The sequence below is a fragment of the Pseudochaenichthys georgianus genome, chromosome 6 (genome assembly GCF_902827115.2).
Source record: "Pseudochaenichthys georgianus chromosome 6, fPseGeo1.2, whole genome shotgun sequence".
In the NCBI taxonomy this organism is placed as follows: Eukaryota; Metazoa; Chordata; class Actinopteri; order Perciformes; family Channichthyidae; genus Pseudochaenichthys; species Pseudochaenichthys georgianus.
In genome coordinates this window covers 28099516-28125688 of record NC_047508.1, presented here as the reverse complement: position 1 = coordinate 28125688, position 26173 = coordinate 28099516, and the positions used below count along the sequence as shown (strand labels likewise).

The following is a 26173-nucleotide window of genomic DNA, read 5'->3' as shown; positions in this document are numbered from 1 at the left end:
CGCAACCACCTAAAAATGAAACACCCGCTGCCGACAGCTAGCACTAGCAGTAATGCTAGCAGCACCAGTGAGCAACGGACCGCCGTCAGCACAGGACAGAGACAGACGAGCATTATTGATTTTTCCAAGCGCCCCGTTACGGACAAAAGAAGACAGCAGATAACAGACTTGCTTATCAACTTTGTCGTCAAGGATGTTTGACCACTTTCTGCCGTTTCCGGAGAAGGCTTCAGGGACATTATGAAGTTTTTCGAGCCAGGCTATAAGATCCCGTCACATGCTACACTTTGGAGCAACATCATGCTACAGTACAACACTGTGAAAGCCAGGATTGCCAATGAGATGAAAGATAAAAGTGTCTCACTAACCACTGATCTGTGGACATCTTGCACCATGGATCCATACATCACCATAACTGCCCACTACATCACAGACACCTGGGAGATAAAATCCAGAGTGCTGCGAACCACTATAATGCCAGAGAGACACACCGCTGTGAATATAGCCCAGAGGCTCAAAGAAACAATTGAGGAGTGGGACTTAGTTGTGTTTTGCACTATTCATGACAATGCAAGCAGCATGAACCTGGCAATGGAGCTCTGCGAGCAGTTTCCCCACCACCTTGGATGCGCCGGACACACCATTCAACTGGCAATAAAAGCAGGGTTGCACTTACCAGAAATCGCCAAGACCACAGATGCTGCCAGGCGTGTTGTCAGTCATTTTCGTCACTCCTCAGTAGCAGTGTGTGCTTTGAAGAAACGTCAAGAACAGCTTGGAGTAAAAGTACACAAACTCCAAAACGATTGTGCGACCCGCTGGAATTCAACGTTCACTATGCTCGAGCGACTGTATGAGCAGAGACTCCCGGTGCAGGCCGTCCTTGCGGATGAGATAGTGACAAAAGTTGGCATCCGAAAATCCCTCGCCATGAGAGAGTGCCAGTGGGAACTGGTGGAACAGCTGATCCCGGTGCTCAGGCCTCTAGCAAAGGCGACAACAATCATGTGCGGAGAAAATCACGTCGGGCTGTCCTTCATCTACCCCGTGCTACTGAACATGGCTAACAACACGCTCAGTGCAAATGAGTCAGATCTTGCGGCTATTCGTTCCTTCAAGAATACCGTGAGGAAAGAGCTCACAACCCGCTTCAAGCTGTTGTCTCGCCTGCTGGCAGAATCCATCCCGATCACGGCATGCATGCTAGATCCACGATTTAAGCATCTGAAGTTCCTTCCAGACAATGTCAGAGAGGAAGCCCAGGCGCGCCTGACACAATTAGTGCGTGAAGACGGAGAGGTGGAACAGCCGGGAGCTACAGGTAAATAGAGTTGTAATAGCGATAATAGTTTCACAAAAAAAAACTACTTAAACCGGCCAAATTGTAAAACAATGTATTTATCATTAATGTGGTTCATTTTTGCTGTAGGTGAAGAGGAGATCGCAGACAACGTTGGAGTGGAGCTGGCGGAAACAAGTTTCAAAAAGGCGAGACTGGAGAGTGACTTTGAACAGCTGTTTGGAGCTCATTTCGAGAGCAGCCGCAAGAGAAAACGGGTCAACGGTGATGCGGATGATGAGCTACGGGAATACTGCCAGACACCGCATATCCCCACTATGGATAACCCACTGGAGTGGTGGGCAGAAAACGCGCACCGATTCCCCCGTGTCCCCAAGCTTTCAAGGAGCTATCTGGCTATTCCAGCCACGAGCACCCCGAGTGAGAGAGTTTTTTCCCTGGCAGGCAACACTGTCACCCGACAGCGGTCAAGCCTCCTTCCCGCACACGTCGATGCGTTGGTGTTCCTCAACGCAAACCAGAAAGGTGGAAATGTGGACGTTATCGCGGAGGACAGCGAATAACGTGTTGCGCAATGCGCTGTTGCGCAATGGATTTACGTGGCATTTAAGTTTGCGAGTTTTTTGCTGTACATTTTGGTGAGTCCAGTTACCGTTTCTTATTTACGAAGTCACTGTTTGTTATGTACTAATGCACTGTTTGTTATTTACTCAGCCATGTCACACACATTTAAAATAAAATACAGTTGAACACCTCTCTTTGCGTGTCTTTATTATGACGCAACGACTAGTCGACTAGTCGACTGCTATTTTGAAAAATAGTCGACTAGTAAATATTGGTAGTTGTGAAACCCCTAACACACACACACACACACACACACACACACACACACACACACACACACACTCTATTGTATTATTGTCTTCGTACGCTTTTAACACACCATCGTAGCGATGGCGATGTTTCAGGTGACTGATCAGGTTCGAAGTATTAGGGAGCGCTGGATTTGTGAAGAACTCCCCTCTTCCTAAACCACTAATACCACAGTACTGGCAAAATGGGAGGAGCCGAGTGAAAAACAAGCGCCCCTCATCCCAATCCACCCACACCGCAGTATTTTTTTCTTTTTTTTTACCCAAAAAATATATTGTATATTATCAGGGCTATTAATACTGGTATCGGGTTTATCGGGATGACGTCATAATTCCTAATATCGGACCGATAATTATCGGCCCAGCATAGGCCCTTTCTCACTTCTCTTATTTTTCATTTCCTCGCTCCTCGGTCTCGGTCTCACCGGAAGTTAATTTGTCTGCGCCATCTTGAGTAGCGTCCCAATGGCCTTATTTTTGCCGGAGGAGCGAGGAGCGATAATGGAGGAGCTATAATCGAGGAACCACCAGAGCATCCTCCGATGAAATCCTCAGACACTCGCCCCGCCCCCTTACTGTGTATCGCTCACTGATTGGACGATGCAGTGCATGCAATGATCTGATGCTTCTTGACATGAGAGCAGTTTCCCAGCGGAGTGAAGAAAATACATGAACCTCACGAGAGTCACTCCTCAGTTTATACCGTGTTTTGTTTCAATTAATGTATCATTTATTTACAAATATGTGATATATCTGAACAACAAAGTGGTCAAAAATAATTGTATTCATTTTTTGGAAAAAATGTCATGATCGCATTTTTCGTTTTACATTTTCATTTATTGTCATTTCCATTCAGTCAGTCATTAAGTGCTATTAAAATGTTAATGTGCTACATATCCACACAAACAGTGTGCAATCCAATGAATGTTAATCTAACTGGGTTTTGATAGATAACATATCATATCTTCTCTCAATTATTTTATTTCTATTGTGCACTCTAATCAATATTAATCCAACTAATGTTCGTTTATACATTTTAAGAATGGCGTTTATCTTTGTTGAGAATGAGTTCTTATTTTATTTTATTTATTTGGGTCTACAACAGATGATACAAATGTTTGTGTCAGTAAATGTGTACTAACAGAGGTGGGGGTGTGTGTGGAAATAACGGGGACAGAGCTGCTGTCAGACAATCAGCTGTGCAGCATCATCACAAACGGACGTCGCTTCACGTGATGCTCCGGAGGAAAGGACGTCCCATTGCTCTTAAAACTAATTTCCCTGCTTCTCGTGGTTTCCTTGCGTCTCTCCATGCTTCCCTGGTGGGAGGGACTAGTCACAGGGAAACGACGCAAGTGAGGGACGCAAGGATTCCATTTAACCAAAGTGAGAAGGACCCCTACATGTGCTACCAAGCAAGCAAGCCTCCTCGACATTGAGAAACGGCCACTGACTTGAAGTATTGTGTCTCCCCCTTTCTTCCCAGTGGCCAGTCGTGGTATTGCAGCAACAACAATCCTCCTATGGCCCAAAAGGCATTTTTCACATAAACAACATTATAAAATGCAAGTCTGTAAAACTGTTGACCAGACACCATGCCCAAAAACTAGTGGTGCACGATAATTATCGGCCCGATAATTATCGGTCCGATATTAGGAATTATGACGTCATCCCGATAAACCCGATAAAAGTATTAATAGCCCCGATAATATACAATATATTTTTTGGGTAAAAAAAAAGAAAAAAATACTGCGGTGTGGGTGGATTGGGATGAGGGGCGCTTGTTTTTCACTCGGCTCCTCCCGTTTTGCCAGTACTGTGGTATTAGTGGTTTAGGAAGAGGGGAGTTTTTCACAAATCCAGCGCTCCCTAACTCATGCCTGGCTGTGACGTAAATGGTGTGCGGCCGTGAAGCCAGGACAGTAAACAAACATGTCGTCGGTAGTATGGGACTATTTCAAAGTTTCAGAGTTAGATAGTTCGCTTGCTATTTGTATTAACAAATGCAATGCAGAAGTTCCACGAGGAGGGAAAAAGGCAACGAGCTATAATACTTCCAACCTGATTAGTCACCTGAAACATCGCGATCGCTACGATGGTGTGTTAAAAGCGTACGAAGATGCCTGCGCTGCTAAACTAGCGGCGAATCCAAAGCCAGCTGCAAAGGCACCGGGGCTTTTACCTATCGACGAGGCTTTTGAAAAAGGCAAGAAGTTTGCCAGAGTAATGCCAGGTAATAGTTGTTTCCATTTCTTAATATGGACCACTCATTGTTCACTCATTGTTCAGGGAAACACATTGTCATTGACATTGACTGATTGACTCAATTATATTTATTTGGGAAAATAAATATGGTCACTTTGAAGAGTCAAAACTGTTCTTGGCTTTGTTTTGTTCATAGTAGTAATGCTCATGTCATTTGCTCACTACTAGTCTTTTTTTTACCACCAGCTGTGCAAAAACTACAGGTACATTTAATATATATATTATATTATTATCGGGTATCGGTCTTGAGAAGCAGGAAGTTATCGGTATCGGTTTCAAAAAACCAATATCGTGCATCCCTACCACAAACCGTCTTACTTCATTTCAATTGTCATTGTTTACATTAACATTATATTAACAGTTGAATTTGTAAAGGCCTTCACAGGATTTTAACTGCAAAGAGGGGATGACTAATTGTGATTTGAGTTGACTTCATACACCAGCCGGTAGTCTCTCTCACTCTGTCTCTCTCTCAGCCGAACTACCAAATTAAGAATGACAGACTAGAAGTGGCAAAACACAAACGTCCTTCTATTCAGGGTTTGAGATAAAACCAGATGGCTGCCTCTACCTGGAGAATAATATCATTAAAAACTTGCTTTTCCTATCTCTGTTTTTTGCTACCAACCACTAGTTTGTATTTTATTCCCAGACCTCAGCTCTGTGTATTACCTCAGCTACTGTACAGCTGCTTTGTATTTTTTATAATAGTATGGTTCTTTACGTTCATTTTAGCTCTGCAGTGATACATTTAGCTTCAGTTTTGCCAATTGCAGTCGTCGCAGTGACAAAGGTCTCAGAGGGATCCTTGAGTCAACATTTCTGCTAAAATGCTCCGACTCCAAACAGTTAATGCAGCAGGGCGTTTATATAAGCTACTTAAACTCGGCACATGTTAATGTCATCTTGAAGGATTAGATTCTAAATGGGTTTTTCTGTCTCTACCATACGCTGCATGCTGCGTTCGCCTAGCAACACCCGTTTGTTTTTATCTCAAGATGATAAACGGCGTTGCAGTAAACGTTCGTCAGCCAGCCGCTGCTCCTCTGCACCACCATAATGAACTGTGGGCTTGTATTTCCGCTCTCTGTGACAGGACGCTCAGCAGTCTACTGTACTACAAGCTGAGTGACCCAGAGACGTTTACTGTACGTTTTGCTGCAGGCCCGCACATAGCGACCCCCCCTGCTTGGTGCCATACTCGTTCCTAGTTTGTAGAGAGAGCACTGAGCAGAATATTATCTTGGATCCAACTTATCAACAACATGCTGCTGCTGTCTCGAAGCCAATCAGTAATTATCGCAAAAGATTCAAAAGGAGCAGAGGGAGACTAACACTTCAGTGCTCCCCTTTTAGTAAACGGTCCTTTCTTTAATCAAATTATTTTATCTCCCAGTCCTGCTTAGTGAAAAGAAATACTGATCAAATCTGTCCACTGTTAATAGTTTTATATTTTTAGCAGCCGCCTTTTTCAGATGACAAAAGCTGTTTAAGGAGTTGTTTATTTAGACGTAGTTCTGATATGAATCAGATGGGGCGGGTTTGCAAACCTATCTGATTGTGTTAAATTAACCTTAGAAGGGTGTGGACTAGGATTATTACATGTGTGCTGTGTACCAGGCCGTGTAGTAGCCTCATAAGGACTGGTGAATTAACTCCCCCAGTCAATCTGCTGTTTTTGTGAGATGGTAATGCATTGACACTGTAATTATTCCAGTGTATGTTTTGCTACAGACTGTACAGCTCTGTCTGTTGGACGTCTGGCTGGCCAGAGCAGATCAGATAAACATCTAAATCTTTTCACAAAATCCCCTGTTTTGTTTTTGAAGGCTTACAGACAAAGGGAAACAGCTGAACATATGGGAACCAATTTCTATTTTAACTGTCCCATGAATCAAAGCTATAGACCAGAACTAAGGAAAGTTAGCCTGTGGTTGGACAGGATAACCTTTTTTAAGTAAGTCTTTATTTCAGTAAGCTAACCTGAGAGCAGAAAACTGGACTAGTTTATCACAGACCAGTCTAAAATAACTATGAAACTGGCCTCAGCATGCACATCTGAAAGTTTCACTGATGGTTGGCCAATTTTCAGGCCCGATGATGAACCTTTCATCCCTTAGCTGGAACAGGAGGGAACTGAGAAAGTGTCAGTTTGGAAGCCAGTAAATAGGTCAGACCTCTGCAGGAAATGGATCAGTATTGGATAACAGATATGAAACCCTCAGGCCATCTCAGCAGAGTCTGCATTGCCATATGTTGAAGCTTCTTGCTATTGGCATGTGTATGTTTCTTTTTTCCCTACCAGATCACCATCTGCAGCAGTGGAGCCCGGCTCTGCTGGCTGAACGGTGCCCCATGTGGCCAGCTGCTGCATTATAGCTGGTATTTTGCTCAAAACATGCCTGTGCCACCTTCTCCTCTCCATCATGAATCCCTGTGGCTTTAGTAAACCTTACCATGCAGCCGTCTCAAGTTAAATTGGGTCAGGCTCTGCTGATTAAAAAGGGGATATTTGTTGTCATCCATTGGGGGAGGAGCGTGGGGATAAGAGGTGGGAGGAGACAGATCCTAAACACAGCACTTAGCAAGCCGTTGCCATAGCAAAGGACAGTTGTTAGGCTGGTTGTTCATTTTTTGTTAGTATTGGATTGAGATGCTTAGTTCTGCTGTGGAGGGTGCAGCTCTCACTTCAATCCCCAGCAATTTTAAAAAGCACACACACATGGCTGCTGCTCTGCTCTTGTCGATGACTTGCAGTACACATAATTTTACTCTGAAAAATGAGCAGTTAAAGTGTACGGCAAGACCTAACCTTGGACAAGGACTTTGCTCAGGAAATACAAATTCATGCTGTGCTTGTGGCTTTACCACAAATCCCAAGCCTCATTGATTGAGTGGTGTGTAAGTGGTTGCTCTCTGGGCTCCTAGGATTACTCAGAAGCATGTTCAGCACTTAATCCCCATATCACTGATGGTGGAGAGTGAGGGATAACAGTGCCTAATTAAATGGACTCTGATCAATAGGTGGGCTGTAATTATATTTAACCATTTGATTCAGACAACTAATATTTAATCAGACTCTGAGGTGAGTCTTTTTCTTTGTTTTCTTTCTGGCTTTAGTCTAATCCAACCATGTTCTGCTGAGTCAATTTATTCCTGCCCCAATACCTGAAATTGTTGAGTTCTTGGGTTACACATGTTTATTATTACTTTTTATGATCGGCTTGAATACAAAAAAGTAAGAAGGGTCTTCTTATAGCTCAGTTGGTAAAACGTGCAGCCCATGTGCTATGGCTTGTTCCCCATGCAGAGGACCCGGGTTTGAATTTTTCCCCGAGACCATTTGCCGCTTGTCATCCCCTCTGCCTCCCCGTTTCAACATTATCACTTCAATGAAGGCACCGGTTGCCCCAAAAAATATAGTAAAATATTTGCAGACCTCTCATCGACCTTAGTCGTTTTCGACATTCAAAATAACAACAATCAGCGGTCGGTTGCTAATTAGTAAAAATACCATACATAATTTCCAATATCTAGTTTTAAAGCAAAGTTTTGGTTTGTGTTAATTTGCTCTGTCAAATATCAAGAATTAAAACTTTAGCCGATAGTGTCATTTTATTTTCAGTTGTCAGAAAATACCATTTTATGCATATCATCAAAATAAATGAAGTTTATATTTCTTAATGTAAATATGCTCTAGCTGTTAATTCAGGGTGTCAATTCAATCAACACCTTGTCACACTATCTGTCACATTGCACGCTTGATTTTCAGGTATCACTTATCTGAGTGCTAGTTTTTTAGTTACTTAACCTAGTTAGACTCTTTAAGTTCTTTAAAAGATATCGTGAGTAGTTCTGTCAACTTTGTAAATTCCCTAAAACACCCCCCACATGTGTCCTTCCCCATCGATTCTCCTCTTCCTCAGGATGTAGCACAATTAGTGCCCCATTATAATTGGTGGAAGACATGTTGTTGTACACTTGTCTGTATATTGTGAGCCTGCTTCTCACATGTTCTTGGGGAAAGGGGGGAAACAGGCAATTGGCAAGTCTATATTGATAATTAGGCCAAGCCACCTGCTGAAGAAGCTGTTAGCAGCTGCTGTCAGAGTCCCAAACCTCTCTGAGCTCCTCATCTTCAATAGAGCAGCTGCGACTCTCCATCGGTGAGACGTATACTCTCTGGTCTTTTGCCCTTTCTCCTCCATGCCTTCATCCTACCACCCAACTTCCCAACAATGGAGACTGTGGGTCGCTCCCTCCCTATCGGCTCAGAGCAAACATCTGATGCAGGATTACAAACAGATCACTGTAGCAGCAGTCAGGACGACAAGGCTCGGCTCTGTTACATTAACTCCCACCGTCCATCCGTGCCTCTCTCCCCCCGTCTCCGACTTCCCCCTCTGCTGACCCGCTGTTCCCAGAGCTGGACTGTTTCCAGCATCACATCGCTGCCCTTTTTGAAAACATGCCCGCTCTCTTTATGTCATCTTATGGCACTGAAAGGCCGTCATTATTATTGTAACAATAGTCAAATCTTGTATCAATTTAAAAGTTGAACCTTGCACAGAAAAAGAACTGACAGCATTAATTAGCATTCAAAGCTGATCATTTAAATTATGTGTGCAGTTTTCTGTCTGGTTGCTAAAAACAAAGATCGTGTCATTAATTAGGAGTGTGGATTCAAAGCTGTAGGACATGAAACAAAAACAAATGGACACTCATTTAGAGCTAACTAATACTGATGCCATTTAGGTTAATGAGGGCTTTTACTGCTTCCTGGAATAGTGCGAGTGGGATGACACGAGGTTAATTGGACTCAAAGATTAAGTTACTGTGTGTCAGGTTGAAGAAGCCTAATGATACTGACATGTTCTGATTAGCTCAGTTTATTTGACTAGAAAAAGGAAGACAAGGAACAATGCATCCACATTTTACAGCAGTGTTTTCAGCCAAAAATAACATTTTAAACACTTAAAAATATGAGTATCAATTCCGACAATTAGCATGTGTGTGTTGTTAAGGCCCACAGGTAAACCTGTGATATACCCACACAAGGGATTTTGATTATTTCGGCCTTTTCCCATAGCAGACATTTTGACTTTTGTAAAGCTCAGGTGTTACTAATTACATTGATTATTATGTTTATGATATTGTGTATATAACAGTGAACCAGCATGCACACTACCATGACCCTGAAACTGAAACGGCTTAATACAATATTACATTTTGTTATTGACACCTGTGCTTTTCCTGAAATGTCAAAATGGCCAAAACACATTTTCTCAGAACGATGGTGCATTTACTGACTGTGGTTAATTTACATCTACATGACTTTTCTGTCTGCTGAGGCACCTTTTTCACACACATTTCTCATCCATATTAGTACATGGAGTCTAGTAACATAAGGAGAGTTAAACTCCTCATGCAATTTAAGAGACTAAGTTTGAGTTCAGTTAGGGGAGGCAGGGCCACCTCCATCTGTTTATGATTAATTTACACGTGTTGATTTAGGCAACATGTAATATGGATATAGATGCTTTTTAAACAATTTATAAATGTTTCCATTGCTTTCATTATCAAGTGTTACCCTCCAATATTTATCTGTAAGGAGACATTCACACAGGATATGAACGCACACATGCATAGTTTGTTATTTTCCCAAAGTTTATCATGATGGCTTCAATCTGCGTTTAAGAAGGCCGGATGTAGATTTTTTTCAGATAACAAAAAAAACAACATTTATTTCCATGACAGGGCTTTTCTGTTCCAGCTCTGACGTCTTTCTCACTGGGTAAAAAAACGTTTTCCTTTCCCATCCCGCTCCACTGTGTTTTACTTTTCTCTGTATTGTCATCCACAGAGTCACTGGATGTGGCAGCTCGGTAGTCACAGCTACTGAATTATAAAGAGATCTGTCAGGCACAGCAAATATTCAGTCAACGTTTATTTTTAACACAGCGAGTATGAATATAACTCAACAATGCAAAATACAATAAGTGAATGTATTGATTAGTCTATGAGGCTATGACTTATAAGACCAAGGTAACTTCTTTAAACATCTTGTTTTATCCAACCAATGGTCTAAACCCAAAGACAAAACAATTTACAATGAAACGAAAATGGTAACAAAACAGATTTTCTTTTTTTTCACCTTTAACTTGTTTTTCTCTTATTTTTAATAGGTTCTAAGTGTTTTGGTAAAGTAAGGTTTAGAATATATATAGCTTACATTTTTAGGAATATAACATTTACACCAATTCAAATAAGGGATGGGATCTACAAAACGTAGTGAGCATATTTATGGAGCTGGACCATTTCCTGATCTGTAGTAAAAGATAGTGAATTAATTATTTGTGGTTGAAACTTAAACCTAAATGTTACTTAATTTAAGTGGCATTTCAAATAAATATGTATGGTCCTAACAAGTCTTCATATCTGACATTAGAAAGTAAAAGTTTGGAGACGCCGGGGTCTGTTTTGTGTGAAATAACTGAGGATGATATAGTAAAAATCCTACTTTTAGTGCAGCAGGATCAGGGAAAGTCAGTGCATTGTTCTGCTATTTAAAATGAATGTGTTTATCAGCAGTTTAGACCAGGGGTCGGCAACCATAAGGCTCTTTAAGCCCTCTGCTCTGGCTCCCTTGAGCTTAGACAAAAATAAGAAGGAAATCAAATTAAGATATTTGTACGACTATTTATATTTTGTTGCTCAGTTGAAAATGTTTCGTATCTTGTATTTTGAGGTGATACTGTGACACATAAATACATTTAACACTTTCACTGCAAACGATGCTGGCTTACCGATATGTTTGATATGTGGAGAGAAGTTGTCAAAGGTGCTGCAACATTTACGTATTGGAGGAAAAACACGGAAGAGGAAGACAGCTGACGATCTTCAGTCATAATTCAATCAGTAAACTCTTTTTAGGGTGCAGCTATATGTTTTATTTATTTCAAAGTTGGCCCATTTGAATTATATTCATTTTCTTCAAATGTGCAGAGGACTCCCCAAGTGCTTTGTCAATTTATTTTAAAGTAGGCCTGTATTTTTTTAATTCTCCTTATAAGAGTTCTTTGTTTATTATTAAGGTAAATGGTAAATTGAGGTAAACAGCTTTCTATAATGTAATAAATAATAAATGCAAACAAACTGTAGTTTTTGTATATGATGTAACAATATATACAACTTTATAACCTATAAAATATGTTTTGCGGCTGCATACAAAAAACATTGGTGGAAAAGGGGGCAAAATGGCTCTTTTGGTCAAAAAGGTTGCAGACCCCTGTTCTAGACGTATATCAAGAGTAGTGGAGCCTTCAGAAAGCCCTGGTGTTGCCCTCTCATTTCAGGCACGACCTCTCTGAGGCTTAAATTGAGCCAAAGATCAACTTAGCGTTGCGGGGTGTCGAAGGGAAAGAGCCGCTGAGAAGCAGTGTGAGTAGTTCATCAGTTCAGCAGTTCATCCTCAGGGTCAGATGTTAATAGTTTAAATTGTGTCCGTAGGCTGCACTTTAGCGCATCCATTTGGCATCAGTGAAACACTTGTCTGCTTCAGTGCCAGTTAGAAGTTGACTAGACGTTAAGCAGCTGCTGGGTGCAGCAGGCTGGTTTCAAGTTTTAGATGATTTGACGTAAGCGGAAGTAGAAGCAGGATGATCCTGATGTAATGGCATTTGAATGTGAGTTGAGAGCCTACTTTAAGCTTTGGCTTTATATTTAGGTCATGGCTGTGGAGAGCCAACAGGGTTACTGTAGGATATGGCTGACCATCAAACAATCAGTGTTCTTATCCCACCCTGTAACAAAAAAATTGACATTTATAAAATGTTATGAAACATTATAAAAACTGGCATTTTTCAAGCCAAATGCCTGCTGTTTCCAGCCTCAGAAATGTGAATATTTGTTTGTTTATATATCATAGTAAACTCAATATTTTTGAACCACATCAAAATAAATATGAATGCATGGTTTTCATAGGTCAGAGAAGATATATTAATGTCATTAAATATACAGTGATACAAACATTGAGAACATCAATTTCATGAGAGTCTAAAGATCTTTTTAAAGGCACCAGGTAAGACCTCCTGCCCTAGCGTGAATAATGTTGACGTTGATACTAAAAGCCACTCAGGTGGGCTGAGGCTTCGCTTCACGGGGTGAAAGCTGCTGTCTAATGCTGTTAGCACTTACTTCTGGATCATTGAAGATTTAGTAGCCGTTCATATCCTCTCTACCTTTTTTCAAAATAGACTTCACTGAAGAGACATTTTTGCATGTTTATCATTAATCCGGCAAGCATAAGGAGGGCTAAGTTTACATAACAGCTCTGCAGAAACTGATGTCAAAATCTGATTAAGTAATTGCGTACAGAATTTAATTTAGATTTGCTTATTTCCTCTCTGCAAGTCAAGTTTGTTTTTGTTTACACTTTCACATCAGCAGAGGGGTACTGTTCAGGGGCCTGTAGGGTGAGGGTGTAATTAGTAACTTCCAAAGAGAGAAATAGGAAGTGGTGCTTCAATCCAGATAATGTTTGAAAATTAAAGATTATAATGTTGTCAATTCTCCTCAGAGTGTCGGACATTTGAATTTGTATAGATACATTGATCACTGTGGTCATAGCCGTTACCTTCATGAACTTGTTTAGCCTCACTCAGTCTCACTTTGTTGTCAGCAGATTTGTGGATAGTAATCTGAGACCTGCAGATTATGTCTTTGCATGCTTGAACAGTTTATGAATGTCATACAGAACTGATACCTAAGTGCACAAAATGTCACTAAAGTATTCATGATATTGTAGAAGGTGTGTTATACCAAGTTGGACACCTGCTGGTTAAAAAACCACCATTTAACATGTGATAAATAGAAAGTATTGACCTATTAAATAAAGCCGCAGACCAACAAGGTACGAGGTTAGTCTGAAAAAGTTATTCCAGCACACAGCAAGTACAGCATATTCTATGTGTGTTACTTAAAAGTCATAGAACAGTCAATGTGTGTAGCCTCTACATGTAACATCAATGCTGGTAACTCTGTGTCCTTCCCATTAACAGCAGAGCATTGATTGACAAGTTGATGACCACCAATCACTCTCACTGCATGTGGAAATTGTAAATCCTTTGACCAAGTGCAGAACTTCATGCATATTAACGGCCTAGCCGTTAAATAAAGAGTCGATAGTGTAGCTTTGAATGGTGAAAATCAGGCTGACACATATGTGAGAAACTATGAAAGGTGGGACAAAAATGTAGCCAGTTAGCAATACAAAACAAAACACCCTAACGTTGGGTGACTCACTCGGCACAGGCCTCCAAAGCAATGTCCGCTTTTGCTTCTCATATCAACAGGTAACAAACAGCATGTTAAGTTAAAATGACTGTCATCTGCAGCCTAGCATGGATCAAACTTTATACCTCAGCCACGATGGTAAGATGGTACTTTATTGATCCCAATTTGGGAAATTGTTTCTATAAAAATCCCCAGAATGTATTATAAAAACTGGACATTAAAACCCTTATTCCAGATAATTTGTGTATATGCAGTTATTTTACCCAGAAAAAAACTTGATAAAAATAGGGGATAGACCTATGAGAGCCCAGTCCAGAAAACAGCAGATATCTTTCTACCTGGCAACAGCTGCATGCTGTTTTTGTGCAGGTCATGCGTAAGAGGAAGTGTGTTGCCAGCAAGAACCGTGTTGCCAGCAAGAAGCGGGTGGTTGTTAGGTGTGGTGTGTGAGTTTAGGTGTGTCTCAATCTTTTGTGTAACTGACAATGCAAGTGATGCCACCTTAACTCAATGGACAAACAGGAAGTGGTCTGTGTTCAGTCAGATTTCTCTGGTCTGTTTGAGAGTTTCTCCAGAGTCTCTTCAACGTCAAAAATGTCTCCAACACAGGATGAAATGGCCTGTAAATGGCAGAGCAGGAAGACTGGGCTTTTGTCTGAAAGCTCTTTAAATCGTGTGCTCTTAAAAGTTTATAGTCACTTTAGCATATCCTTGAAATCTTGTGTCTGCTTTATGCGCTTTTTCCATCCCAAGACTCTTCTTGCTCCTGTAAATTGCCCCTCTGACACATAACAGTACGTCCACACAGCAGCTTTTAAAAAATCTTGAATATCTTGGAGCTGGGCGTGTCTGACAGCTTGGGGATTTTTTGCGAGCAATGCGACCAACAACCAATCACATGAATCTCCCGCCCCCGACATACAAAGCAAAAAAAACCGGGGATTTTATAAACTCCCCAAACAGGCGAAAACCTACCAGTTTCACCCACTGTCTCTGCCACCTCCCTCCATGCCTGGTTCCTCCGGTTTGTATCCCGTTAATAGTTCTGGTCGTAAAGAACCGGGTGATTTGCTACCGTAATTTCTCGTTTGGAATATGAGGAAATGAACTGCGGTCTGGTTCTCCCTGCTTACACGCGGTTTGATTGGTTTCTTCTGAAGCTGCTGTGTGGACGTACCGTGACTCATGTTTAGTCACCAGAGATGGAGAAAGCTGAGACTCTGGCTCTTGGCTTTATCTTTAGTAATCATTGAGCTCAGTCTCAGCCCCCATGAAAGTGACACAAGCTGTTGTTTGGCCTCAAACATCACACTGTCCCTCTGCTCTTATTCAGCTCGGAGGATTACAGAGCCAGATGAATGGAGGAATTCCCTTTTGTACAGTGAGAGCATGAAACAAACTGAGGACCGTGCAGGCGTAATTGATCTGACATTTCGATACCATGAGCTTTTGTGTTGAACCTCGCGCTGTGTTGGCTTTCAATCTCAACCCTTTGACTGGGATTCTCTAAATAAAACCAAACTGTCATTCTTTAAATGCCCGTTATAGTTTCTGAAGGACCCTGTGTCAAAACGTATTGAATCAGTGTCTGTGTTTCACTTGGCTCCACATTGATCTCAGGAGTGATTTTTATGATGAGTGCCGCCCGTCCTTTCTCAGTTATCATCTCTTCATCTTTGCTCGGTGTTTTGGCTGAGCATTTACGAAAGTCCACAGTGCGTAGGGTATATGTGGTTACACAATTTATAAAGAAACACAAAGTATGAAGATGATAAGCATGACGTCAATGACTTTCCGGTTTCTGCTAAACCACAAATGCTTCATGCGAAATACTCAAACCTAAAGTTTTCTTTGAAGGGAATGCTTGGGTATGTGTATATTAAACATGTATTCCAAATGAAATATAGTTCCTAGGATATGGTGTGCATTTGTGGCTTAATAATTATCCACAAAAGAACCAGCCTCATGGACAGTAGCATTCCAACCCTTTTCTACTGGTCTCTAAACAAATTCGAGAGGCAAAAAACAATAGAGCCCAGCTTTGTTATTGAATTACATCTGACATGCTCCCCTGAGAGTATAATTCACAGGATACTAAAAGGCTCTGGTGAACTACAGCATGAACAAATTAGTTTGTTTTGTGCTTATCTCATAACGGGACCGCTGGAAGCAAAAAGGGATTTCAAGGCCGTTTAGGAAAGCGGTGTATCACAAAGATTACACACGGCTGTGGAACTGTATTGTCTTTCATGGAAATGTAATGTGTCTGACTTCGAATTTTTGTTTCTCTGCTGCTCTTGTGACAAACATGAAATACTTCTCTCTACAGTTAGTATAGTCACAGTTCTTATGTGCATGACCTGAGAGCAAAGGTCAATTATTTGAATTGATCTGATAAGTAGTAAGGATAACAGCAACACTAAGGTAGATGGGTTTTACATGTCTATAATAACTTATCCAGGGTTGTCAGTGTGTGCCCAGATCCTTTTGTAGTCAAATCTGCTCCCATCATAAAATGGAATATTCTCTGCTCTGATCTTTTTCCTGCACAGAAGACCTGAAAGGAAAAGTTTTAGTTATGGAAATAATTGTATTAATTCTCTTTTTTGCTGATACTAGATTGATACCTCTCTCAGCAAGAAAGCACATCAATTAAGTCCCAAAACTATTCCATTAAGCCACACTGGAGAATACATAGTTATCTAACATGTTTCCCCATAGCAGCTCCCAAAGAGGTAAACAGAACGTTTTTTATTTGGAGCACCTCACAATAAGTAGATTACTCTGGTTCTTAGAGAAAAAAGCTGAAGAACTGAAGCAACGTTGGACTTTGCTTATGTTATGACTACAAGTTCAGGCTCATGCCAGCTTAATCCTATTGTGGGAGACTCAACTTGCTGCATGCTTTTTCTCTGCTTGCTTTGACCTTAAGAAGAAAACGAAATATCCTAATCTTTCATGTGAAGATTATCACCAACTTCTAAATAGTGTTGACCCTGTTTCTCGTGCAGAAGCTGCAGATTGATAAGAAGGCATGGTCCCTCATAGATTAGTGATCTCTTCCACATGTGAGGCTCTCGCTATGGCACCATGTTATCATCAAGGAGACAGCGCTCTAAAAGCAACAAGGGGTAGGCACGGATCTCCGGGGAAACATTTATTCTCTCGGTGGTCGTGGACTTGTGGTCCAACTAAACCGTCATTTCCTTCAATGTGATTTCACTAACTGAATTTCCTCTTTGAGGTTTCCTGTGGTGAAAGCAATTGTGATGTTGTTGCTATGGGAAAACAACATTTAGTTTCTAAGGAAACACTCAAAACAGAGAGTGCACACATGCCTCGTTTGCAGCACCACAGGCAAACTAGCAAGTCACATACTATAGCGACTAGGGGTCGACTAGGGGTTGGCCGATTATCGGGGCCGATATTCCGCATTTGACCGATTATCGGTATCGGCCTTTTTTTATCAAATTGCCGATAAAACTTTGGCTCTGATGCGGCCGTTTCTCTGGCTGCAGTCACCACTCTGTGTACACGAGCAATGTCCCGCCCACAGCGCTATCTGATAGGCTATTACTGAAGATTTCCGGGCGGGAGCCAGCCAGAGAGGCGGGACCTTCTCAGATTACAGGCAGGTGCGAAAGAACGCTGACACAGACTGAAGCAAGCAGCAGCGCTGAGCGGCAGAGCCATACATGTGTTAAACCGAAGTTCAATAAACATCCCAATCCCCTATGCTGAAGTTGCAAAAACACCACGATCTTATGATCCAATTCTATCAGTTTCCCAGTTACACAGGGACGCGGGAAGTCAGTCAGAGTTGGGGGTGCGTGCAGCGTCTCGCAGCGGAGTAACGGAGCGTCCACACTACAGCTTCAAAAATAGCTTGGAGCTGGGCGTGTCTGGAGCTTGGGGATTTTATTCAAGCATATATATATATATATATATATATATATATATATATATATATATATATATATATATATATAAACTCCCCAAACAGCCGAAAACCTACCAGTTTCACCCACTGTCTCTGCCACCTCCCTCCATGCCTGGTTCCTCCGGTTTGTATCCCGGTAGGAGAAGAGGGTCTGGTCATACAAAACCGGGTGATTTGCTACGGCGATAGTTAGTTTCTCCTCCGACTTTTTTTTGAAATATAGAAATGAACGGCGGGATATCTCTCCCAGTTTAGACGCGGTTTGATTGGCTACGGCTTCAGCTGTCAGATTTTGGGAAACGGGATTTGATTGGCTGGCGCTGGCTACTCCGGCGTCTCCGGCGTCAGAAGTTGAACATTGTTCAACTTCTGTCGCCGGAGACGCCTGAGACGGACCGCTCTGCTACCCACAATTCAGTTCGGCGAAAAAAGCGAGGCTACGTGACGTCACCCCATTGAAAGTGAATGGGCAGATTGGAGCTTTCGACACTGTAGTGTAGACGGGCCGTAACTGTGGTGGGGGGGGGGGGGGGGGCTGCGAGTGGAGTGGAGCCTCGCAGTTTTTCAGGTTGATATGTGAAGCTCATTAGCTAGCCAACATGTATCTAGCAAATGTTTAGCAAAGTATTAGAAGTGAGGCTACTAGACTAACGTTAGTGTAATAGCCTCACTTTTTAATAGTTTGCAAAACATTAGCTAGCACTAGTGTTTTGCAGTTGCTAGCAGCTTATTGGGATTTTATGCTAGATAGACAGATATAATAAATTAAGCATTATTGTTAGTTAAGCATGTCAGCCTGCAGCCCCACTTCTTGTCTCTCTAACTCATTGCAGATGACTGCACTAAAGAAAAGGGCACAGAGGAAACCAGTTGTAAGATGTTTAAAAGTTAATTAAACATAATATAGGCTATGCTTAAATGCATTTCAAAGAAGTTGTGTTGAGTTGTGTTGGAGTTTGTGTTATTCTACATTTTGACACCAAGATTTTTTTTTTTACTGCAAATGTATATCGGTTCCAAATATCGGTTATCGGTCCTCCTTGATTACTAATAATCGGTATCGGTATCGGCCTTGAAAAAGCCATATCGGTCGATCCCTAGTAGCGACTGCAGCCCTCCATTGTGAAAGTGTTGTTCAACGGCTCAGTTCCGTTAGCATCTGGAAACTCTGATGAAATACTAAAGCTCGGTCCTGTGTGTGAATCCCTCTTCCTGTCTGTATATAGAGAAGGTTAAATGCTCTTCTTTGTGATTTATTGTTTCAAACTTTGATTTCAGTCTTACATCCACCCTGTCAGCAGAGGAAATTAGACTTTTTTTATGAAGGCACAGAAGTTTTCAGAAGCAAGAGGTAAAAGCCTGTCATACTCTGGCGCCTCATGGACACACGTATATTTTTGTTCATTTCCGTGCTGGTCTGACTGTCAACCGCAAAGATCTTTCGGCTCTGTGCTTATGAAAAAAAAAAAAAGCAGTATAATTGCCACCCCAACATGAAAGCCCCCTTTTTCTTTTGTTCTACTTTGCCTTGCCTACATGAGGCTGTTTATACCATCTTGTAGGTAGGGAGCCACACCTAACAAGTCTGTGAGCCATTTCCTTTATGTGAAGAATAAACTATCACGTGAATGAGCTTACAATTATGTGAATGTGTTGACTCCCTTCCTTCTTTATGTGGGTGGTCAACACAGGAAGCAGACCGTGCATTCACTCTCAGCACCAGCAGAGACGTACAGAGCTTAGTCACAGTTTCCACGCTTGTTCATTAAGTGGCTGCTCCTGGCATCTGAACAGCATCTTACTGGAGGCTGCGTGCTGATAGCAGCAAACTGCAGGCCAACCTGCAGCCAGTAAAAAGGTGTGGTGTGGTGGGGGGGGGGGGGGGGGGGGTGTTTAATGCTGCAGGGTTGGAGAAGGAAGTACAGCTGCAGAGATGACATTATTTTGTCTTGATGGTGTTTGTAGTTATCATCGCAAACTTAGAGCATGATCTGGTTGGTCCATGTGTGCCAGATACAGTCCAAGTGTACAGTCTAAGAATACATCAGATCACAGGATATAACGTCATGGAGAAATGTGTCTCCCAAATGCAGCTTTGAGTCGTCATTATCGGCCTGCAGTCTGAGTCACAGCGCCGGCTCTCACTCCGCTGACAGTGCGCTAATGAGGATTTGGGATATAGCTCCACATTTTACTTCAAGCTGCCCGTCAGAGCAGATTGGGACCAAACAACTGGTTTCTGTTGTCAGGTGTCGTCCTCACAGTGTGTCTCTTTGTTCATTGCGTTTCCCTGAGAAGGATGGGCCATGTGATTTATAAAGAGTACACTTGCCTCTGCTGCACTTGCTGTGTGGTTTTTAACTGGCTAATTGATCTGTCATGACAGCCAAAATGTTTCACTGTTTGCTGTCTTGCTTCACACCCTTACTCCTGGAAAGGCCACATGAAAGTAAAGCTGAAATGAAGCTAAAATTGAGAATATTCTCTGGGTCTCTCAATTTATTATATTTATATCATTTAAATTCAATACTCTTGCCGCATTGTAGCTTGGACAAGAAAACATTAAGACGTTTTGCATACATTATGGCGTGGTCACCTTGAGTGACAGGTCTTTGCAGTGAGTGCTGCTTCTAGCTTTCTGTCTCTCTGCAAATATATATTTTAGAAACCTGAAGGCATTTTAAGATTTGTATGCAAGTATTATCCCACAACTCAATACCTTAGATTATTATTGAAAGTTTTGCTAAATAGTTTCATGTTAACTTACCTTAAAGATGGGGTAGGTAAGTTTGAGAAACCGGCTCGAGATACACTTTTTGTTATATTCCATGGAATGCTCTTAACATCCCGATAGCAATGAAAATCTTAAGTGCCTTGACAAAAAAACCATAAAAAAATGTCATCTGTGGAAGCCGTAGCACTGTAAAAAGCACGACCGATCATTTTAGCCGGCCCGGCTAAAGTAACTGGATAGCCTACCTGCCTGTCTATGGAATTCCATTTAAGCCAAAATTAAATAAATAATTAAATAAATACATACATATATATATATATATATATATATATATGCCTATGAAATAAATTCATAAATAAATAAATGAGGCAATAAATATGTATACATGTACATTTAAATACACATTTATTTATTTCATGGGACTTTTATTCATAATGACACATTTATTTATTTCAAGAGACTTGTATTTCATAATGGACACATTTATTTATTTCAGGGGACTTGTATTTCATAATGACACATTTCCATTCCTTATATGCAAATGAACGGGGTGTGGTTAGCTTCACATATCCAGAGACCCAGACCAAAGCACCAACAGACACTATTTTGGCCCATATTGAAGACTTTATCGAAGTACTCGGGCGGATAAGCGCTCTTCGAGATATCGACACGGATGACGAAGTTGTAATACTTTGACACTGATTGAGCACCGTGTTCGTGTGGAAGATGTCCAAGAAGTTGGTTCAAGCACAGGTGCAGGACGCCCGCCACCTATGTGTTGTCCGGTCTATCAACCCGAGAAAATCGCGGATCTGTTTGGTGTGTCATCCCGCACAATTCAGAGGAGATCGGTCGAAATAAAATAATAATAAAAATAAATAAACAAAACAACAATCTATGATCTTTCCTGACCTAATGTTAGATAATTTTACCTACCCCAGTTTCACTAAAGGTAAACAGTGCCTTTCTGGTAGCTCTTTTCTCCCTCTCCTTTTGTTCCCAAAACACCAACCACTCCATCCCTCTCTGCCTCTAAAACGTTATCCTTTAGTTGTTCTCTTTCAGCTTTATAGATGTCACAATGTAACAAGATATGTAACATCTTCTTTTACTCCACAGTTCCCACACTTATCACTGTTACTTCCCCCATGACATGCAAACGTACCATTCAATGCTGTGTGATTCATTCTGAGTCTAGCTATCATCATTTCCTCCCTTCCGTTTTCTTTCTTTATAAATATGTGTCTGCTGGCATACCAGCAGACCAGCATTTATCTATCACCAGCTTTGTGTTAGTATTAAATATACAATGTATTCTGGTAACTATCAAAATAAAGACATTGTATAGTGTCATAACAGTATTTTTTATGGAATAAATTATACTTAATACAATAAATTACAAAAAAAAAACCTACATCTAAATAAATATATCATCTAAAATAGATGCATTTGATTTAAAAATAACAAATATAATTCAAAATGTAAACGGCAACAAAGAAATTATAAAACATTTTTTTTCTTTTCTTGTTAATATCCATTATCTTCTCTGTTATGTATCTTCCGGTCTTTGCAAATCTGGCCAGCATTTCTTGGTCCTCCACGTCTTTCTCGTACAGCCACTGCTTGAAGCAAACTGAAAATAAGAAACAACAATGTTTTAACAAATCGTATTAAATTATGTGATGACAGAACTGTAAACAGAATAGCTGAAACTTTAACAAAATAAAGAGTAACTCTATTACCCTCTAATCATTAACCCATGTTTGTATAATTGAGTTAACTCTGTGTGTTGCTGCTAGCATACATAATATATACCTGACGTGGAAACGTTACTCGTGGATGGGGCTACAGCGCTACTAGAAAGACAGTCGAACCCGGTGCATTCCTCCGTCTGAATGTGGTGCACTTTTGCTAAATGTTTAGACAAATTGCTCGTGTTACCGCCCTTACATGCTAAACTCTTATTGCACTTTTGGCAATGAGCATTTTCCACCTCAAGACCAAGCCCCCAGGAAGTGCGCCGGACTCTGAGGAAAATATTCGTTGTGTCCAAATGGTGGTACTACAATTTCCTTATCAGTCTGTGACGTCGACCGGCCCAGAAATACTTTTCCCCATAGACTAACATGGGGAAAGAGACGTCTGTAAATCGGTGGATAATTTTTTTGAAACTAAATAAACTACCCAGTATGAACTTTATAGCTCTTATTAGAAACATTCGATCCTTAAAGTTGTAAAATGCACTAAAAGCCGAATCTAGACTTATTTCTCTCTCCATTCTTTCTAGTGAGCCGAGAGTGGGTGCTCGGGGGGCGGGGGCTTAAGGGGCGCATGCTCTGTGAGTGCACAAAAGGGTTTGTCTGCTCTGACAGCCAGGCGTGACGGGTAATCTGACGTTTCGCTCTCTCAAAAGTTGGGCCATTTTGACTTAATGCGCCAATGAGCAGCTCTCATAGGAAAGAACGAGACCCCTCCTCCGACGCTATATCCAGTTCTTATTAAACATCCATGCTCAAGACGGGTAACTATAACTACCCTCGGGGCGCTTAGTTGTGTGTGTGTGTGTGTGTGTGTGTGTGTGTTGTGTGTGTGTGTGTGTGTGTGTGTGTGTGTGTGTGTGTGTGTGTTGTGTGTGTGTGTGTGTGTGGTGTGTGTGTGTGTGGTGTGTGTGTGTGTGTGTGTGGTGTGTGTGTGTGGGTGTGTGTGTGTGTTGTGTGTGTGTGTGTGTGTGTGTGTGTGTGTGTGTGTGTGTGTGTGTGTGTGTGTGTGTGTGTGTGTGTGTGTGTGTGGTTGTGTGTGTGTGTGTGTGTGTGTGTGTCTGCCCCCCCCCTCGCACACCGACCGGGGAGAGAGATCTCGTCTGGATTGGAAAGATTGAAAATAAATCATAGATGCATTTTGTAGTCTTATTGCATATTAGAAACGGAGTTGGCGACAGTAAGACTGCGATATAATGTTTATGTAGATATAATACATATGACATCTATTTTAAATGTCTCCAGTACCGATAAAAAGATTGATAACGTTGGACCTTAACGGTACCACGGCCTTTAATAATTCAGCCCCGGGGCCCGTTTAATACCAGGGCTCGGTACCCATCCCTAGTTTTAATTATTACATAATCAATATTACATTTCAAATAACCAAGTACTTGGTGTCTCACAAAGAGCAAGTGGCTAGTGCTGCTAAGAACATACCTGGTGATGGTGATGATGGTGGCTCTTCGCTGCAGCATCTGGTCGATGTCCTCCTAGCACAGGGGTCATTTTGCTCCTTTTTCCAAAAAAAAAATGTGTCTGGAGCCGCAAAACATATTTCATAGTTTTTTATTGTTATATCAGACAAAAACTACAGTTTTTTTGCATTTATTAGGCTATTTATTACATGATATAAAACTGTTAACCTCTAATAAGAAACAAAGAACTCTTATAAGGAGAATTAAAAATAATACACAGGCCTACTTTAAAATAAATTAAACACAGCACTTTGGGAGCCCTCTGCACATTTGAAGGAAAAATAAATATTATTAAAATTGGCCCACTTTGAAATAAATAAAACATATAGCTGCACCCTAAAAAGAGTTAAAGGTAGGGGAGGTAAGAATGGAGAAACCAGCTCGAGTGCGCTCGAATTTGAAAATACACAACCGGAAAAAATATGCCTCTTCCTTCAGACTTTCTTACAGAGTCCCTCCTGTGTGTTGCTGCTAGCATACATAATATATACCTGACGTGGAAACGTTACTCGTGGATGGGGCTACAGCGCTACTAGAAAGACAGTCGAACCCGGTGCATTCCTCCGTCTGAATGTGGTGCACTTTTGCTAAATGTTTAGACAAATTGCTCGTGTTACCGCCCTTACATGCTAAACTCTTATTGCACTTTTGGCAATGAGCATTTTCCACCTCAAGACCAAGCCCCCAGGAAGTGCGCCGGACTCTGAGGAAAATATTCGTTGTGTCCAAATGGTGGTACTACAATTTCCTTATCAGTCTGTGACGTCGACCGGCCCAGAAATACTTTTCCCCATAGACTAACATGGGGAAAGAGACGTCTGTAAATCGGTGGATAATTTTTTGAAACTAAATAAACTACCCAGTATGAACTGTTTTATAGCTCTTATTAGAAACATTCGATCCTTAAAGTTGTAAAATGCACTAAAAGCCGAATCTAGACTTATTTTCTCTCCATTCTTTCTAGTGAGCCGAGAGTGGGTGCTCGGGGGGCGGGGCTTAAGGGGCGCATGCTCTGTGAGTGCACAAAAGGGTTTGTCTGCTCTGACAGCCAGGCGTGACGGGTAATCTGACGTTTCGCTCTCTCAAAAGTTGGGCCATTTTGACTTAATGCGCCAATGAGCAGCTCTCATAGGAAAGAACGAGACCCCTCCTCCTCCGACGCTATATCCAGTTCTTATTAAACATCCATGCTCAAGACGGGTAACATATAACTACCCTCGGGCGCTTAGTGTGTGTGTGTGTGTGTGTGTGTGGTGTGTGTGTGTGTGGTGTGTGTGTGTGTGTGTGGTGTGTGTGTGTGTGTGTGTGTGTGTGTGTGTGGTGGGTGTGTGTGTGTGTGTGTGTGTGTGTGTGTGTGTGTGTGTGTGTGTGTGTGTGTGTGTGTGTGTGTGTGTGTTGTGTGTGTGTGTGTGTGTGTGTGTGTGTTGTGTGTTGTGTGTGTGTGTGTGTGTGTGTGTGGTGTGTGTGTGTGTGTGTGACTGCCCCACCCCCTCGCACACCGACCGGGGAGAGAGATCTCGTCTGGATTGGAAAGATTGAAAATAAATCATAGATGCATTTTGTAGTCTTATTGCATATTAGAAACGGAGTTGGCGACAGTAAGACTGCGATATAATGTTTATGTAGATATAATACATATGACATCTATTTTATAAATGTCTCCAGTACCGATAAAAAGATTGATAACGTTGGACCTTAACGGTACCACGGCCTTTAATAATTCATCCCCGGGGCCCGTTTAATACCAGGGCTCGGTACCCATCCCTAGTTTTAATTATTACATAATCAATATTACATTTCAAATAACCAAGTACTTGGTGTCTCACAAAGAGCAAGTGGCTAGTGCTGCTAAGAACATACCTGGTGATGGTGATGATGGTGGCTCTTCGCTGCAGCATCTGGTCGATGTCCTCCTAGCACAGGGGTCATTTTGCTCCTTTTTCCAAAAAAAAAATGTGTCTGGAGCCGCAAAACATATTTCATAGTTTTTTATTGTTATATCAGACAAAAACTACAGTTTTTTTGCATTTATTAGGCTATTTATTACATGATATAAAACTGTTAACCTCTAATAAGAAACAAAGAACTCTTATAAGGAGAATTAAAAATAATACACAGGCCTACTTTAAAATAAATTAAACACAGCACTTTGGGAGCCCTCTGCACATTTGAAGGAAAAATAAATATTATTAAAATTGGCCCACTTTGAAATAAATAAAACATATAGCTGCACCCTAAAAAGAGTTAAAGGTAGGGGAGGTAAGAATGGAGAAACCAGCTCGAGTGCGCTCGAATTTGAAAATACACAACCGGAAAAAATATGCCTCTTCCTGGTGATTTGCTACCGTAATTTCTCGTTTGGAATATGAGGAAATGAACTGCGGTCTGGTTCTCCCTGCTTACACGCGGTTTGATTGGTTTCTTCTGAAGCTGCTGTGTGGACGTACCGTGACTCATGTTTAGTCACCAGAGATGGAGAAAGCTGAGACTCTGGCTCTTGGCTTTATCTTTAGTAATCATTGAGCTCAGTCTC

The 26173-nt window shown here is 41.4% G+C and overlaps 2 protein-coding genes across 2 annotated transcripts in view; both read left to right on the top strand.

The window, feature by feature from the left end:
- slco3a1a (solute carrier organic anion transporter family member 3A1a) overlaps positions 1 to 26173 on the top strand; it is a 62832-nt gene that overhangs the window by 15029 nt on the left and 21630 nt on the right.
- On the top strand, positions 347 to 2019 carry LOC117447986 (E3 SUMO-protein ligase ZBED1-like). Its single transcript, XM_034085024.2, has 2 exons — positions 347 to 1321; positions 1430 to 2019. The coding sequence occupies exons 1-2, from the start codon at positions 394 to 396 to the stop codon at positions 1861 to 1863; spliced, it is 1362 nt and encodes a 453-aa protein (XP_033940915.2). The 5' UTR covers positions 347 to 393; the 3' UTR covers positions 1864 to 2019.